Source organism: Alternaria metachromatica (genome assembly GCF_023757995.1).
Source record: "Alternaria metachromatica strain BMP 0045 chromosome Unknown scaffold_17, whole genome shotgun sequence".
NCBI classification, from domain to species: domain Eukaryota; kingdom Fungi; phylum Ascomycota; class Dothideomycetes; order Pleosporales; family Pleosporaceae; genus Alternaria; species Alternaria metachromatica.
Window position 1 is genome coordinate 162,218 of NW_026055508.1, and position 15,507 is coordinate 177,724.

Genomic DNA, 15,507 nt, shown 5'->3' on the forward strand with positions numbered 1-15,507 from the left:
TCAGCCATGTCGACGGAGCCGAATACCACGAAATGCGACGACAAAACACCGACCATGTCAAAAGACATGGAGGTTCAGCTCAGCAGTATGGACGCGAACTCCCTTCACAAGCAAGAAAGCGCTATTGTGGGTGAAGTTGAAGACCTCGATGAAGCGAACCTGTTCCTCAGGCAACACAACATCACACCGGAGTACATGGCTGAGCTCCTTGAAGACGACTTAGCCAACAAGCGCGTTTCCAGGAAAGTCGACCTGTTGCTGTTACCACTACTATGTGGAACCTATTTCCTCCAGTACATCGACAAGCAAGCAATGGGCTACTCCGCCGTCTTCGATCTTTTCGAGACTACTGGCATCACCGGTGATCAGTACTCCTGGCTGGCGTCGATCTTCTACTTTGCCTACTTGCTCGCTGAATGGCCATCAGCATACCTTGCGCAGCACTTTCCAACCGGCCGAGTGGTGTCGCTCTTCTGCTTCTGTTGGGGCTCCATTATGCTACTTACAGCTGCTACGCACAACTTCGCGGGCTTCGCTGTCATGCGCTTCCTGTTGGGTGTCTTCGAGAGTGTTGTGACGCCCGCGTTTATGATGGTGAGTCTTGCTCTTCAGGTTACATGCCGTACACACACTGACGTTTTTTCTTTACTGTTGCAGATCGTCGGAATGTGGTACGTAGGAAAACAACAACCCGCAAGAGCGGGTACGTTCTACTGCTTCAACGGCCTCGGTAGTGCCGTCGGGGGCATCCTCTTCTACGGCGCCGGATATGCGAAGAGCTTCGTCGTCTGGAAGATCATATACATCATCTGTGGAGGTATGACCGTCTTATGGTCTGTAGTCCTCTTCTTCAGGTTACCGAACAACATCATGACAGCCAAGAGCTTTTCTGTCGAAGAGAAGGCCCTCCTGATCGCGCGCGCCGCCAGCAATCGCACCGGAGTGTACAATCGCAAGATCAAACTGCCTCAGGTCTGGGAGGCCTTGACGGACCCGCAAATCTGGATACTCTTTCTGTTTGTCACGCTCAACGAAATGATCAACGGTGGCACTGCGAACTTCGGCAAGCTCATTGTCAAGGACGCAGCGGGAGGTGATCCGCTCAAGACCACACTGTATGGCATCCCGCAGGGCTTCGCTCAAGTGTTTTGGGTTTTCACAGGCCCTTTTCTCGCCTCTCGACTGCCGAACGCGCGCACATACATTATGGCTCTTTACCTCTGTCCAACGATCATCGGCGCATGTCTGATCTGGCAACTTCCACGCACTAATCTGGCTGGGTGTTTGGCGGGTTATTACATGGTTCGTCTTCACCATTTGTCGCTCTGCAGAAATGTTTCTAACAAAGGTAGATTGGCGCCTTCGTTGGCTCTTTGGTGATTGCGCTTCAATTTCCGGCATCCAACGTAGGCGGCTACACCAAGCGTACTACTAGCACCGCGTTTGTCTTTCTGGGTTATTGTGTTGGTAACATCATCGGTAAGCCTCACCACATCGTCAAACCCCATCTCAAAACCGCGGTTACTAACATCACCTACTTCAGGGCCACAAGCCTTCCTGGCGAAGGAAGCGCCAAAATACGAGACCGGTGTAAAGATGATCTTGGGATGCGCAGTCTCCCAAGTTGTGCTAGCGCTCTGTCTGCGAGCCCTGCTCTTACGTCGGAACGCCCAACGCGATCGCGAAGAAGCGGAGAGCTCACACGCTCAAGGCATTAATTCGAGCGATGTGGATTCCATTGAGGATACTACCGACTTCCACAACAGGAAGTTCCGGTATAGTGTATAAATTTGGTGTCGGCATTGAACGCCCCGTCATAGGGCTGCCATGGTTAGCGTGTTACCACATCCGATGAAAGAACGAGCATATTTGCCTACCTATTGTATTATTCATGTTCCACTCTGAGCCTCAGTGCCTCTTTCCCTCGCTTTCATCTCTTCTTTCTGCCTCTCCTTGACTTTCTTCGGTTTCTTCGCGCTAACCGGCCCATCGGCACTTCTATCCTTCCACTACCCACGACCTCACATTAGCCGCCTCTCCTTCCTTCAAATCTGCCAGTAACTCACCATGCCCCCGTAACGGTAATATGGGTATTCCTCTTGCATCCCTTTTGCGTCTTCAACTCCACCAGAAACCGATTTCCAGCATGCGCCAGGGCAGACGAAATGCCATTTTTGCGACTCGTCGATCTGGCAGCGCACGAGAACGTCGCGGGGTTTGGAACAGAGAGTACAGGATTTTGTCATCGCTTAACAGTACGTATCGAAGCTGAGAGTTGGTGGTTTAGACATGGAAGACGAATGTGACTACTGATCGCGATTGGAGAGAAGTGATGACATCATGTATTTCTCCCCTGCGCCAGCACAGACGCGCGCTCACAGCGCTCCCACGTCTCCCCAGATCTTCCTTTCCAGACTCCTATGCGCCCCCCATGTAGTTTATACCCCAACTCTTCGTTGTCACGGCGCGGCCAAAATGTCCTTCAAAAGCAGCACGCCCATAATCGATAATCGAGCGATCTAGGCCTCCGCTAGGACCGGATTTGAATGGAATCGCATCTGGCATCAGCAACCCCATGGCTAGCTTAGGCATCGTTCCACACACGCATGTCTTGGCTTGTCAAATGGACGAATAAGCCTACCACTTCATATTCCTCGCTGTATCGCACCATGGTGGTTAGCTGCCAATTCACCATCCACGCACATACCACATCAGTGCCATTCCCGTGTGTAGACCTCCAAAAGCAAGGCATACAGGGCACCCAGGCACTGTTCCTGCAATTAAGCGTAGAAGCGCGACGCCTTCGGAGAGAACCCATTGCTGGCGATTGGCGGATCTTGATTCAGGCCTCCTACTTTGCGGGGTTGCACGCTCTAGACATGGAATCGATAGACAAGGCTATACGAGGCTGGCTGGACATTGCTACTCTACATCAAGATGGCTGGGCTAATGCGCGAGACTGCGGCTGAAAATGGTGCCCTTCTGGACAGAGGTTTGCTAGATGCATGCCACATTGAACTGAATCTCGCTGAGTATGGCCCATTTTTGTGGTGGCTTGCTGGCATATCACTAGACATGGAAAACTCTAGAGTTACAGCAATGCTAGAGATGGCGAGAACACTGGTAGTCATATTGGGGTGTGGTATACTGCAGTATTTAGATGCATGCAGAGGCACACTTTTTCCAGATCTTCGCCAATTCCTTCTGTTTGAAGATCACACATTCAAGCATCTTTCCTCACCATGAAGCTAACTACTCTTGTTCTTTGGGTCTGCGCGAGTTCAGATCTCGCGCTGGGAACCGGCACCCTCAGCACCAAAACCGTGTTGAATGTTTGTAAAACAAAACTCGGGCCCACCGCGAGGAACCCAGTTCCCACCACTTCGCGGTATCTGACCATCCCTCTGGTGGCGAAACTATGGATCACCAGCACGCCTTCCACGACTGTTACTCCAGTACCAGTCACGGATACTGTAACAGACGTAGTTACAGATACCCAGACGACGACCGCACCTCAGATCACTGATACTGTCACGGAAACATTCGTCAGTACAACCACTGCGATTGAGGAGACGACGACAACCATCACCTCTTCGGTCACCAGCACAGTTGTTAGCACCACTATCTCGACTACAACTATTCCAGCATCCGCCGGCTTCACTCCGGTTCAGTCAACGATCCCCAACTCGATGAAGAGGCGCAAATCATCGCAATTCGAAAAGAAAGACCCCGTTGCCGAACAAGCTCGAGGAACTAAGGACTGGGTCAGAGGTGGACCAAAGAGATACCCAGTCAACGTCTATTGCGGAGGCATCGTAGCCGTGATAACTACAAAGACTAGCACCGACACTGCAAAGAAGACGAGTACCATCACTGCTCCTACACCAACCTTCACCAACAGCGTCACCAGCACTGCAACAGCAACCATCACCGACTTCCTTGCTGACGCAGTTGTCACTAACACTGTCACATCTGTTACAGAAGTGACCTCCACCTCCACAATATCGGTCTTCACCACAGTCACCTCAACTACCACTATTGTCGCTGAAGTCCCCGGCCCGACCGTCTACGCTGCCTGCTCCACAAAAAATATCGTGAGCACAAGCAATGGACGTAAGATCACCAACGGCAACTTTGGAGCAGGAACGTCAATTAGCTCAGCCAGCGCGTCCACTGCCTACGACTGCTGCGTCGCGTGTATAACAAGCATGACGTGTGGCGCATCGTATTTCAACTCACACGGGTGCCGTTTGTTAACATACGAAAATGGGAGGACGTGCAGCCAGAATAATGTGGCGTTCAACGGCCTGTTCGACCCCTACTTCGACTATGACCCTCTTTTCTTATCTAACGGGAACTGTGGGAAGGCTTTAGTGCCACAGTAGGTTAGACTGGAAAGCGATTAGATACAGGTAGCATTTTTGACTGCCCTCGTAGAGCTTTTGAATGTATGCGCAAATGATTCTTGTCGTTGGTCTCCCTTTGCATCATTTCATGCGCTTAATAACATCTACAGTAGAAGATTCATTTACTCCATACATGAGAATGACAACTCTAAAAAACTTGCCTACTAGATATAGTCGTTGTAATACCATATCCTCAGGATTGAGAGGGGATAATCAGTACCCCCTACCCCGTGACCGCGAGCTCCCCATGCTTTTCCTTCATGACATTCCTCCAACCATCATCCAAGAGCCATTCCGCATCTTCTTCTCTAACAACATCTTCAATGCGCAGTCCATTCGTCGCGAGTGCGCTGCACCATCCATCCCATGCGCCACAGCGTCTGGCATACATACTTGGGGTCAGACCGTCATGGTCGCGGTGATGCACATCAACACCCGCTCTTATCAACGCATTTGCAATTTCTTCGACAGCGACCGGATCTCCTGGACTACTTCCATGATCAATAACGCGGTAGCAACGCTGTATCCTGTTGCGGCCAAGACTACCAATCGTGTTGATGTACGCAGCGTCGACTTCGAAGAGTGGAGCCATGATGCTTGATACTGAGGGCCAGTCCCACGGGTCGTCGTTCATGACTACAGAGTCCGAAATGAGACCCTCTTGCTGCAATCTTTGTATCTGTTGTCGTAGTAGGGAGCGCGGTCGTCCTTGGTAGTAGTCCCAGAGCAGCATGTTCATTGTCGTCTCGAAGAGGAATGAAGATGACTCGTATACTTGGGGGATGATGTAATCTACGGTTTTTTCGAACGGGGCACGGTCGTCATCAACTATTGAGCGCACGAAGAGACCTGCGACTATGCTGACGTCGTGGCTGGTGGATGTTAGAAAAAGGTTGCAGGGTATTGGAGCTGCTTACTTCAGGTTCGATACTCCGATACCTTGGGTTGCCAAATAGTCGAGCAGATCTACTCGTGTGTTCTCTGCAGCATACTAGATTATGCAAGTCAGCTTCCTTCGCCACTGTATTAGAGACCCCTAGGTGAAAGCTTACATATAGACATAGATTTCTTCCTTCACGGTTAATCTCATATGGAGAGACGACGCCTCTCCGTAATGCGTCGTCGATCTCTTCGACACCAGCAGATGCAAAAAGCTGGTTGTAATGCGTCTCGGACTCAGCCAATGTGAATACACTGAGTTGAGCGCAGAGCCCCGGATTCGACGCATTGGCTGCGTTACGAAGGAAGTGGGCGTGAATGGCGTGGACTGACTGGCCAATACCACAAGTGAACGTGAAACTGGCCTCGTTATTTGGACGTTTAAACTTGGCTTTGACCGCTCGTCGGGGAGACTGTATACGTAGACTACCGAAGGGAGTAGTTTGTGTATATGCCCTTTGGCCCGCGATCACCGGCGCGCTGAGATAAAGGTTTGCGTAGTCTGCCTCCGGTGTATCTGAAATGGTGTTCGACTCTTCAATTGCACGCCCAGATACCCTAGAATGATGTGGCATCGTCTCCTCAGAGTAATGCCATCGGTCGAAAGATGTTGCGGAAGTTCCTCTGTGTCTCGTTGCTTCTTCCTGCGCTGCTGATGCTACAAGGTGGTCGAACTCGTACCGCAGCCAATCGACGTAGTGTGGGGGAAAGCGGTCAATACCATCGATCAGCAGATTTCTGAACGCTGCTTCTAGATGCGGTTTGACGAGAAGTAGATACGCCATGATCATGTCGCGACGTTCACCGAAGAAGAAGATGTTTTTCATCCATCTCTCGGCGCGAGGTATGCGATACCTCCCGAACTCAGCGGCTATGGCATCGCCAATCTTTTCTGATAGGACTTCGCGGGTCTTTTGGTGCTCGTTCACTTGCTCTTTGTGAGTGATTGCCAAGATCTTCGAAGTCCGCTTGGTCTCCTGGTAGTGGTAGACCGACATCCGTCCTAGAAGTTCTTGTCCTTGAATCAACGTGGCTTGGTTTGTGTCGTGCCTTTGCAGTAGCTCCAGGTGTTGATCGTCTGATCTTTGCCTAGGAGCCTTGTCAAAACAACGTCATCAAATGATGCGACGAGATGCGTACCTGTTTGCAACATGCAGAGAGTTGCCTAGTAGACTCTTTGACCGTTCCAGATTGTTGAACATCTTGCTGATCTTCCGCTCATCCAGAACGTACTTCACCCTACTCCAAGTCTTGCCGCCACTCCTAAATCTCGCGCTTAGTATCCTCAAGTTTTGTAATTCGCGTTGCAAGCTCTTGAGCGCAGATTCGAAAAGCGCTACCATGTGATTCGTCACATTGGGTTGTTTCCGACAAGCCAGGGTATCGAGAAGTTGTTTCACGGTTTCGGCCAGTAGCGCAGTCTCTTTGACGGTGGTACAAAGTCTGTCGATCTCTTCTGGCGCACCTGCGATGTCGCGTAGAAATCCATGAACCTCCCTTCCCATTCGTACAACAACATCGGCTACACCGATGATCGCGAAGATCCCCGCGGCGACCTCGAGGCTACCCGACATGATGGACGATCTGATGGTAACGGGTATTAGGCATGACCAGGACTGGAGGATGAAGGAGACTCCACGGAAGAGCTTCCAGGTTATGCATATGTCGCTGCAGGTAGGTGCGACCACATCGGGAACCGAAAATGGGGGCGGTTGATGCAGCTTACCCACGTGTGTTGGGGCGAAACAGCTCGCAGCCTATCAATCGTCCTTGGCCCCTGCCACACACTCCCGATATGGATGTATCGGGACGGTTTTGATTGTATTCCAGGTAACATTGGTGCCTTGAGTTGGAAGGTGTGGTCGAATAAAAAGCTGTCGTGCCGTGCCAAGGCAACGTCGCATAGTACCTTCCCACTGTAGCATGACCGAACGTCATTTCCTGCAGGTTCACACTCTTCATACTCGCTTCTTATCCTCAATATCCTTACATAGTTGCTGCACGCCTCCTTCAACAAGGCCTCTTACCATCAAAGCATGCATCCACCTCCCGAACTTCCCCTCCAAGACCCCAGCGCTTCCCTTCCCCTTCTCGCGCCACATTACCGTGTGATTGATAAAGGTAGTCTGGCCTCCTTCTTCTTTGACTTCAACTACAAGAAGACCCTCAACAGATGGCCCTCTGTAACTTGCAGGTGCATCCAGAGTCAAGGTAACACGCTTGCCGTTTCGAGAAGTCACCACGTAAACCCCGCAGACGCGGTCTCCAGGTGCAAATCGGAGGGAGCGGATATATGCTGCGTTGAAGGACTCTCTATCTTTAGCGTCTTTGATCATATGCCAGATACCCCATGCAGGAGGACGCGTGCAAAATATAGCCATGGTGTGTCGGAGGAACGGCACCAGCAGCTCTTCTGGTTTTGAACCTCCAAAAGATTCTCTGGCGACTGTCTTACGCGCGCACTCATGATGAACGATGTAGTCTTCCGGGCTCCTTTGTGCGATGCTAGGAATGGAGATGGACTTGTCTTGGAGGTAAGGCGTCGTTCGGCACTGCACCTTTCGGGAGAGGGTTGCGTGTAGATACGCGAGGTACAACGCTGAGCCTGCAAATGGCAAAGAGACTAGAAGCACCTTGTAGGCCATGGTGCGACGATTCAATGGTCCAACAAAGTTACCAGCAGATGACTCTGTGAGTGCAGTCCTCCTGCGTTGGAGCGCGGGGCATGGTGAGCTTCAGCCCTAGAGCTTCAGCTACTGTATCAACCAATCAAGCGTGGTGCACGGATCCCGAGGGCGAGAAGACAACACAAGGCAAATATCCACGTCAGCAGCCACCAACGTGCTGGTGGTGCGCTACGTAGCCCCTAGTGCCAGCTGAAGTCCTTCCATGTGACATTCTGGAATGAACAAAACTGTGTTTGCGAACGGCGTCGACGCTCGGATGGTTTTGACACGTGGTGGCTGTTAGGTTTGGTGAGGCCGACGAGGCTGCACGTCGAAGAGAACGAAATGAGGTCGCCGTGTTTGAGTATGCACGCTCTAGACATACTCTGGAGTAGCTCTATTGTAGCATGAGCGCGATGCATACAGAGGTTTCGACAGAGGGCAGCACGGTTGAAGAGGGACGGACGAGAGCGCAAAATCGCGATCGCCTTTCGACCCACGTCCCCTAGTTAGGGACCCACTTTCCCCTTTCGAAACGGTCGCAGTGCGCCGGGAGATTCACCCGCCCAGCGCGATCTTCATTTCCCCGCATTCCACGACAACCATCAACCACCATAGTACACGCTGCGTCACGATGCAGCAGCGTCACATATTATCAAATCAATCAAAACGCGAGAATTGGAATATAAGACTGGTACTACAACTGCAGATTGTATTGACGATGACTACAGCTATATGTGTGCTTTCCCCTATGTCTTCCAGTTTGGCTCCATGTTTACTCGCCTCGACCATCAATTCCCCACTGATTCACCACCAACTTTCTGATCTAGTAATGAGGGCAACCGGAGGGCACAGCAGGGCTCTCGGCAGGAGGAGCGGGAGCAGGAGAGGGAGTGGTAGCGGGGGGAGATCCGCCACCGGGGGCGCCGGCACCGGGGCTAACGTCCTGGCACAAAACAGCCTGGCCGGCAACGGGGATGGTGCAGCACTTGGCTTGGTTGCCAGCGGCAGCGCAGCCGGCGATGAAGCCAGTGGTGCTGGTGGGAGTGGTGGCGGCTGGATAGCAACGTTAGCATGATTTCGTGTATGAGTGGAAGGAATGGGAGGCAAAGACTTACGAACTGCGCAGTTCAAGCCGACAACACCAAGAACATCAGTGGCACAGCACTGGGGGCTGTTGTAGAGGCCATCGGGGCAGACGGGCTCTGTTCCAGTGGAAGCGAAGGGAGCGGCGGCGGCACCGGCAACGAAGGCGAGGATGGAGAAGCGCATGTTGATGGTTGGAAGTTGTTTGGTTGGTAGAGAGTGAAGGTAAGAAGCTGAGATGATGATTGATGCTGTGGATGCTCAACTTGAAGTCCAGAGTCTGCCTTCTTTATACTTCTTCGTTGACATTACTTCGAGGCCCGTTCGCTTGGCGGACTGAGTAGTGCCGAGGAGTATCTCCGTCCGTCTTCTCGTATCCTAAATTGCGGTTGTTCTCGTCCCCGGTTCATTGAACGTGGAATGTGCCTTGCAAGGTCGCAGCAGGACGCTGTACGACACTCCGAGTCCCGTCTCGGCTCTTTGCTTCCCAAAACCATCTGCAGAGCAATAAGAAAACACTGGACCTCCACCAATGCCAACGACGAGGCTCTGCATTCCTCAATAAAATCGATAAAGGTTCTTTACCCAGTGGCCCGAGGAGGTATGGTTTTCCTTGATCTTCCTCGGAAGTGCCATACATTCTTTGCATGTGCTGTAAGACATGCAGCTACGCGATGCCCAAGAGCTTCCCCGCAACTCCAAACGATGTCGCTTGCTCGTACTCTGGACGTCCTGAGTCACGATCGACGCTCTACAAGGAGCGAGCAGGGCGATGGACCGGGGATCGATGCGTTTAGGCGTGAGCGTGTGTTGTGAACCCTCACGCTGATGACCCACTAGCTAGTGTAGTTGCAGCATCGTGACCCGAAAGAAAGTTTGTGACATCTGTCACATCACTAATTGGGAAATTTCTTTGCTTACCAACGGCGAGTGGATAAAATGAGTGATGAGTTTTTGCTCATTATACCGCGTCTTCATGCATCAGATGCAGCAATACGGGTTGTGTGGATGCTGATTAAGATAGACAGCCTCCGCATCGAGAAGCGCTCTGGGACCCGATCTTGGGAGATGGGTATCGTCCTGCAAGGTACGGTGTGGTTTGCTGTCACAACGCAAGCGTACGGTCGGGTCTTGTCGCCTCGTGGGTCTCGGGATCATGCCTCGTTACGAAAAGTATATTCGTTCGCCTTAAGGCTTCGTCATAGTGCTGATGTCCGGCAAAGACGGACGTCGACCATTGTACGTATATGGCGCCGTATTAGCCATATGTGTCTGATTGGGTAACCCGCATGACCCGGCGCCAGGGCAACTCGAGGTAGTACTACCAAAGGGTCGGATGCGGCACCGGATATAGTGTTAGATGAGTGACTGGCAGGCACAAACAGAGTTAGCAGAGTAAAATTGACAGCATGTGGATCAATCATGCTTGATGCCGGCACCGAAGTCAGAATTAAGTTGCGGGGAAGGTAGCCTGCCGTTGGGCTAGGTAATTAAACCTTGCTTAGCGCATCGGTTCCATATGTCAGCTCCACATCCATCTTACCCGAGCCATGAGGGCTGGTGGATCAATCGAACTTTGTGCTTTGCCACCGTCTAGATCAGAGAGATTGGTCCGGCTATACTTAGACAGCTGAGCGAGAGAACCATGCTGCAGGCGCAACACCGTTCAAGGTCTTTGGAAACCGGGCGCAGAATCCTGCGGGTGCATGCGTTGTAGATTCCAGATTCGTCGGTCGATCTTCATGAGCTTTGGATGCTCCGTAATCGGCTGATCAGAGCGCCGGCTACGAGAAGTCCCACCAAAACTCCACTCTGCACCGGTGCAAAGAGAGCAGATCGCAGGATCACCAGAGTACCGACAATAACGAAGATGATGGGAAGGACGACGAACGGACGATAGGGTCGGTCCAACTCCGGTTCTCGGCGACGAAGTATAAGTAGCCCAGCCACTGTGCTTACGTAGAAGACCCATTCAGCCATCCCAACGAAAGTCAAAAGTGCCCGAAAACTACCTGCCAGTATGTAGGCAAGGGTAACGACCAGGGCTAAACAGTTGGCATAGCTGTAACGCGTGTCAGTGTCTTGGCAGACCCTGGGTTCCCGAGTGGCTTACATTGGGGCGTCAAGGTTGGATAAAATGCTGTTCTCTGCTTCAGCCCTCTGCGTCATCGGCAGTCCTCGCTTGCTGAACACTGCAGGTATGTACTGCACGTCGGGGTACGACGTTAGTATATCTCTCACATGCATTCCGTACAGGAACACGTACATGACGTTGCGATGCAGCAATTGTTAGTCTGCCTACTGAGAAGACATTGCTCGTAATAGACCCTGCGCAAGATATGGCGACAAGGGTAGTAACGAGAATACCTGCAGGTCTGCCCAAAAGAGAGGTGGCAGCAGCGACAGCTACCGCGTTGTTGCTGCTCAGTTTATCCCATGGTACAAGGATGTAGTAAGCGACGTTGACGAGTTCGAATGAACTGAGAACGACGATCATTGCAGCTTTGATCGCTTTTGGAAGCGCACGACCTGGATCGCGGATTTCGCTTGCTACGATGTTGGCCTAGAACACACTGTCAGACCACACTGTTGAGTCAGTAAGGCCATACACTCACGTTATCCCATCCATCGTATGCCCATAGTCCTCCGTAAATCGCTGCACAGTAGTGACCGTAACGGTCCCAGGTCCCCATGGAAACCCAATCGATGGTCTGGCCATCCGACACTGTCGATCTAGTCTGGAACCAGTTGCGGGAGTACCAGTCGGACGGCCCGGAAAACGAAGAGTTCGCATTGATCAGATGTGCAGCCACAGCTACCATGCCGCTCAAGACGATCAGCCCCACTGTGGACAGCTTGAAGACTGTGAATGACTCGCTCAGTCGCATTGTAAATCGGGTATTGATGGAGTTGAGCAGCACCATGGAGATAAAGGCCATGGCAGCCATGAGCTTGAGAATCTTCGTGTCGGGTAACTCGCCAGTACTGGACGTGACGGAGCCTATAGACTCAGCGATGACGATGCTTTGAATAGCCATTGACGACGGCTTCACACCCAGGATGTACACCCATGCCATCAGAAAGGCCGCAGTATCACCATAAATATGGCGCAGATACTCCTGCATTCCGCCATTCAATGGCAGCGCGGCACCAAGCTCAGCGAAGGATGCTGCTCCTGCCCATGATAACAGCCCACCAAGGACCCACACAAGGAGAGCAGCCCCGGGCGATGGTACATTGCTATCGACCTGAGCTGGCGACGCAAAGATTCCTGAGCCGATTTGGAGAGTGACAAGAACGGCGAACGCGTGACGTGTAGTAAGCTGTTTGGGCAGTTGCTGGGACGCCTGTGATGAGGACGAAGAACGGCCAAGCAGTGGTTCGTCCTCGGTCGCGTTCGGTTTGGCAGCGCCTTGGTTTCCAACACGCCTCTGTTGGTGTTCGTCGTCCATCGTGAGCCGATCCAAATTCCTCGTCCGAGAGTTGAAGAGACAAAAGGGCAGCAAGTCGTTTTGCTAGTAGAACGGTCCTTCTCAGGGCCTTGGCGAGCGGAAGGCGCTAGACGATGTCACAAGACATTCGGCACGCGCTATCGCGGCTCTGTGTGTATGCGCGAGCCCTGACGCATTTCGTAAAGTGGGATGCTAAGTACATCGTAAGCTGCGTGGGTGGATGTCGCTAAGAGATCTGTAGTCACGGCATCGTGCTTTCCTCAGATGGAGCCAAGGTGTGGCGCACTAGCGGAAAAGGCAGGTGTCAAATAACGCTCCCAATTCGAAATGCACGAAAACAGTAGCACTTTTGATCAAAGGGCCAAATTCTCAATCAAAAGCTAAACACCATATCTCCATCTGACACAGGTTCCATCTTCCCTCCGGTACCTTCTCATCTGCAAGTGTGGCGCACCTGTGGCTGAAAAGCTCGGACTGGTCCTTCAGCGCCCTGACACCCCTCTTCGCTTCCTCGCCAACAACCAGGTACGTCAACACCACGCCCGCGTTTCGAGCTCCCTACTGCGCCCTCATAAACTTAACCCGCCCCAGACACTGAACCATGGACGCAAATCAAAACGACGAGCTTTACCCCATCGCCGTGCTCATCGACGAGCTGAAGCACGACGACGTTATCCTCCGCCTCAACGCCATCCACCGACTGAACACAATTGCCCTCGCCCTCGGCGCCGAGCGGACACGAGAGGAACTCATACCCTTTCTCGATGGTAAGAGCCTGGCTGGCGCCTGCGTCACGTGTTGACTGGCTAACGGCAGTATCCAGAGTCGGTCGAGGATGAAGACGAGGTTCTCACAGCATTGAGCGAGGAACTTGGCAAGTTTGTCGAGTATGTGGGCGGCCCAGAGCATGCACACGTGCTTTTGTCGCCTCTCGAGAACCTTGCAGCCATAGAGGAGCCTCTTGTCAGAGAGAAGGTGCGCGCAACAATTGCCTCAGCCCGGCCGCCAGCTAACACGTGCAGGCTGTCGAATCGCTCAACAAGATCTGCGAAGAGCTGTCGCAGCAGCAGATTGAAGAGAACTTCATACCCCTCGTCTTGCGCCTATCAAAAGCCGACTGGTTCACGTCGAAGATCTCCGCGACTGGACTCTACCAGACCCCCTACACTCGCGCTACACCACCCTCACAAGAAGCCCTCAGGCAGCACTACGGCCAGCTAGTGCACGATGATACCCCCATGGTCCGGAGACAGGCGGCCAATAACCTCGCCAAGTTCATCAAGGCGATGCCGCCATCTATTGTCATTGAAGAAATGATTCCTCTTTTCCAGCACCTCGCCGCCGATGACCAGGACAGCGTCCGTCTCTTGACTGTCGACATCCTCATTGCCATCGCCGAAGCAGTACCCAAGGAGCAGCAGTCGAGCCACGGTGTCCTGCTGACTGCGCTACGGAGCCTATTCGAGGACAAGAGCTGGAGGGTGCGATACATGGTGGCGGACCGATTTGAGAAGGTGCGTTTGGCTTGTAGCGAGAGAGGGCATGCGCTAACGGGTACAGATTGCAAAAGCCGTCGACGACGAGGTTGTCAACCGAGACCTTGTACCCGCATTTGTCAAGCTCCTCAAGGATACCGAGGCTGAGGTCCGCAGCGCCATCGCAGGACAAATTCCAGGTACGTTACATGCAGCAAAAGCGCGACACACAGGCTGACCATTACCAGGCTTCTGTGCGCTTTTGGAGCGTGAGACCCTCCTGCACGAGGTCATGCCCAGCATAGAGGAGCTGGTCTCCGATCAATCACAGCATGTGCGCGCCGCACTTGGCACCCAGATCAGTGGGCTCGCTCCCATTCTTGGAAAGGAAGAGTAAGTTGCGACTGCGCGTGACCACGTGCTTACCTGCTAACACGAGTCAGGACCATCTCGCATCTCCTTCCCATGTTCCTCCAGATGCTCAAGGATGAGTTCCCCGACGTCCGCCTAAACATCATCTCCAAGCTCGAGTCTGTCAACAACGTCATCGGCATCGAGCTCCTCTCGCAGTCTCTCCTCCCCGCGATCGTCCAACTCGCCGAGGACAAGCAATGGCGCGTACGTCTTGCCATCATCGAATACGTTCCCCTCCTCGCCTCACAACTCGGTGTACAATTCTTCGATGAGAAGCTCAGCAGCCTGTGCATGAGCTGGTTGGGCGACACAGTTTTCTCGATCCGTGAGGCATCCACTCAGAACTTGAAGAAGCTTACGGAGGTCTTCGGTGTAGAGTGGGCCAACGACGCTATTGTTCCCAAGGTCATGGCTATGGGCCAGCACCCCAACTACCTCTACCGAATGACGACTTGCTTTGCCGTGTCAACACTCGCACCCGCTCTCAGTCTGGATGTTATCGAACAATCCATCATTCCCATGATGGACAAGCTGGTCAACGACGACATCCCCAACATTCGCTTCAACGTCGCAAAGTCATATGGCCAGCTCATCAACACACTCAAGCAGCTGCCTGAGCAGGGTACCGTCATCGCTCTGGAGAAGGCTGGCACACCTGGCCAGGGCTGCCAGAAGGCTACAGATGTCATTACAAAGAGCATTCTGCCGAACCTCGAAAAGCTCCAGCAAGATGACGATGTGGATGTACGATACTTTGCGACGACGGCCGCACAAGGTTTCACGGACGCGATGCAGACTTAGAAGATCCAGCTTCGCCCGTGTTCTTGAATGTGGAGAATGACATCATGAATAGCATCAACGATGGTTAATGATCTGGAAAGACTGCAGGACAACAGTCTGGGGATGAAGGAAGAACCCAAGCCGCAAGCCCTGTAGGTGTAGCTTCGAGCTTTGTTTTACGAGACTTGAGTGAGGCTAGTAGTTGGGCTCACTAGCAATAAACCACAAAGATTACCCAGTTAGAATCATTCCTGGCAGATTTTCAATGCATACTTTGGCGTTATTATGA

General features: G+C 52.5%; 5 protein-coding genes across 5 annotated transcripts; 2 read left to right on the plus strand and 3 right to left on the minus strand.

The window, feature by feature from the left end:
- Positions 1 to 6: 6 nt before the first annotated feature.
- On the plus strand, positions 7 to 1,788 carry J4E83_007066 (uncharacterized protein; the record flags this gene model as incomplete). The annotated part of the gene is made up of 4 exons (XM_049333972.1): positions 7 to 594; positions 658 to 1,302; positions 1,353 to 1,479; positions 1,544 to 1,788. The coding sequence occupies 4 exons, from the start codon at positions 7 to 9 to the stop codon at positions 1,786 to 1,788; spliced, it is 1,605 nt and encodes a 534-aa protein (XP_049186783.1).
- Positions 1,789 to 4,629: 2,841 nt separating this feature from the next.
- J4E83_007067 (uncharacterized protein) lies at positions 4,630 to 6,688 on the minus strand (the record flags this gene model as incomplete). The annotated part of the gene is made up of 4 exons (XM_049333973.1): positions 4,630 to 5,278; positions 5,324 to 5,397; positions 5,459 to 6,434; positions 6,486 to 6,688. 4 exons carry the CDS (start codon positions 6,686 to 6,688, stop codon positions 4,630 to 4,632), a joined length of 1,902 nt encoding a protein of 633 aa, XP_049186784.1.
- Positions 6,689 to 8,837: 2,149 nt separating this feature from the next.
- J4E83_007068 (uncharacterized protein) lies at positions 8,838 to 9,283 on the minus strand (the record flags this gene model as incomplete). The annotated part of the gene is made up of 2 exons (XM_049333974.1): positions 8,838 to 9,067; positions 9,130 to 9,283. The coding sequence occupies 2 exons, from the start codon at positions 9,281 to 9,283 to the stop codon at positions 8,838 to 8,840; spliced, it is 384 nt and encodes a 127-aa protein (XP_049186785.1).
- A 1,554-nt stretch (positions 9,284 to 10,837) lies between these two features.
- J4E83_007069 (uncharacterized protein) lies at positions 10,838 to 12,549 on the minus strand (the record flags this gene model as incomplete). Its single annotated transcript, XM_049333975.1, has 4 exons — positions 10,838 to 11,159; positions 11,211 to 11,302; positions 11,364 to 11,660; positions 11,713 to 12,549. The coding sequence occupies 4 exons, from the start codon at positions 12,547 to 12,549 to the stop codon at positions 10,838 to 10,840; spliced, it is 1,548 nt and encodes a 515-aa protein (XP_049186786.1).
- Positions 12,550 to 13,150: 601 nt separating this feature from the next.
- Positions 13,151 to 15,239, plus strand: PAA1_2 (Polyamine N-acetyltransferase 1; the record flags this gene model as incomplete). The annotated part of the gene is made up of 6 exons (XM_049333976.1): positions 13,151 to 13,316; positions 13,373 to 13,524; positions 13,572 to 14,063; positions 14,110 to 14,224; positions 14,273 to 14,417; positions 14,468 to 15,239. The coding sequence occupies 6 exons, from the start codon at positions 13,151 to 13,153 to the stop codon at positions 15,237 to 15,239; spliced, it is 1,842 nt and encodes a 613-aa protein (XP_049186787.1).
- Positions 15,240 to 15,507: the final 268 nt, after the last annotated feature.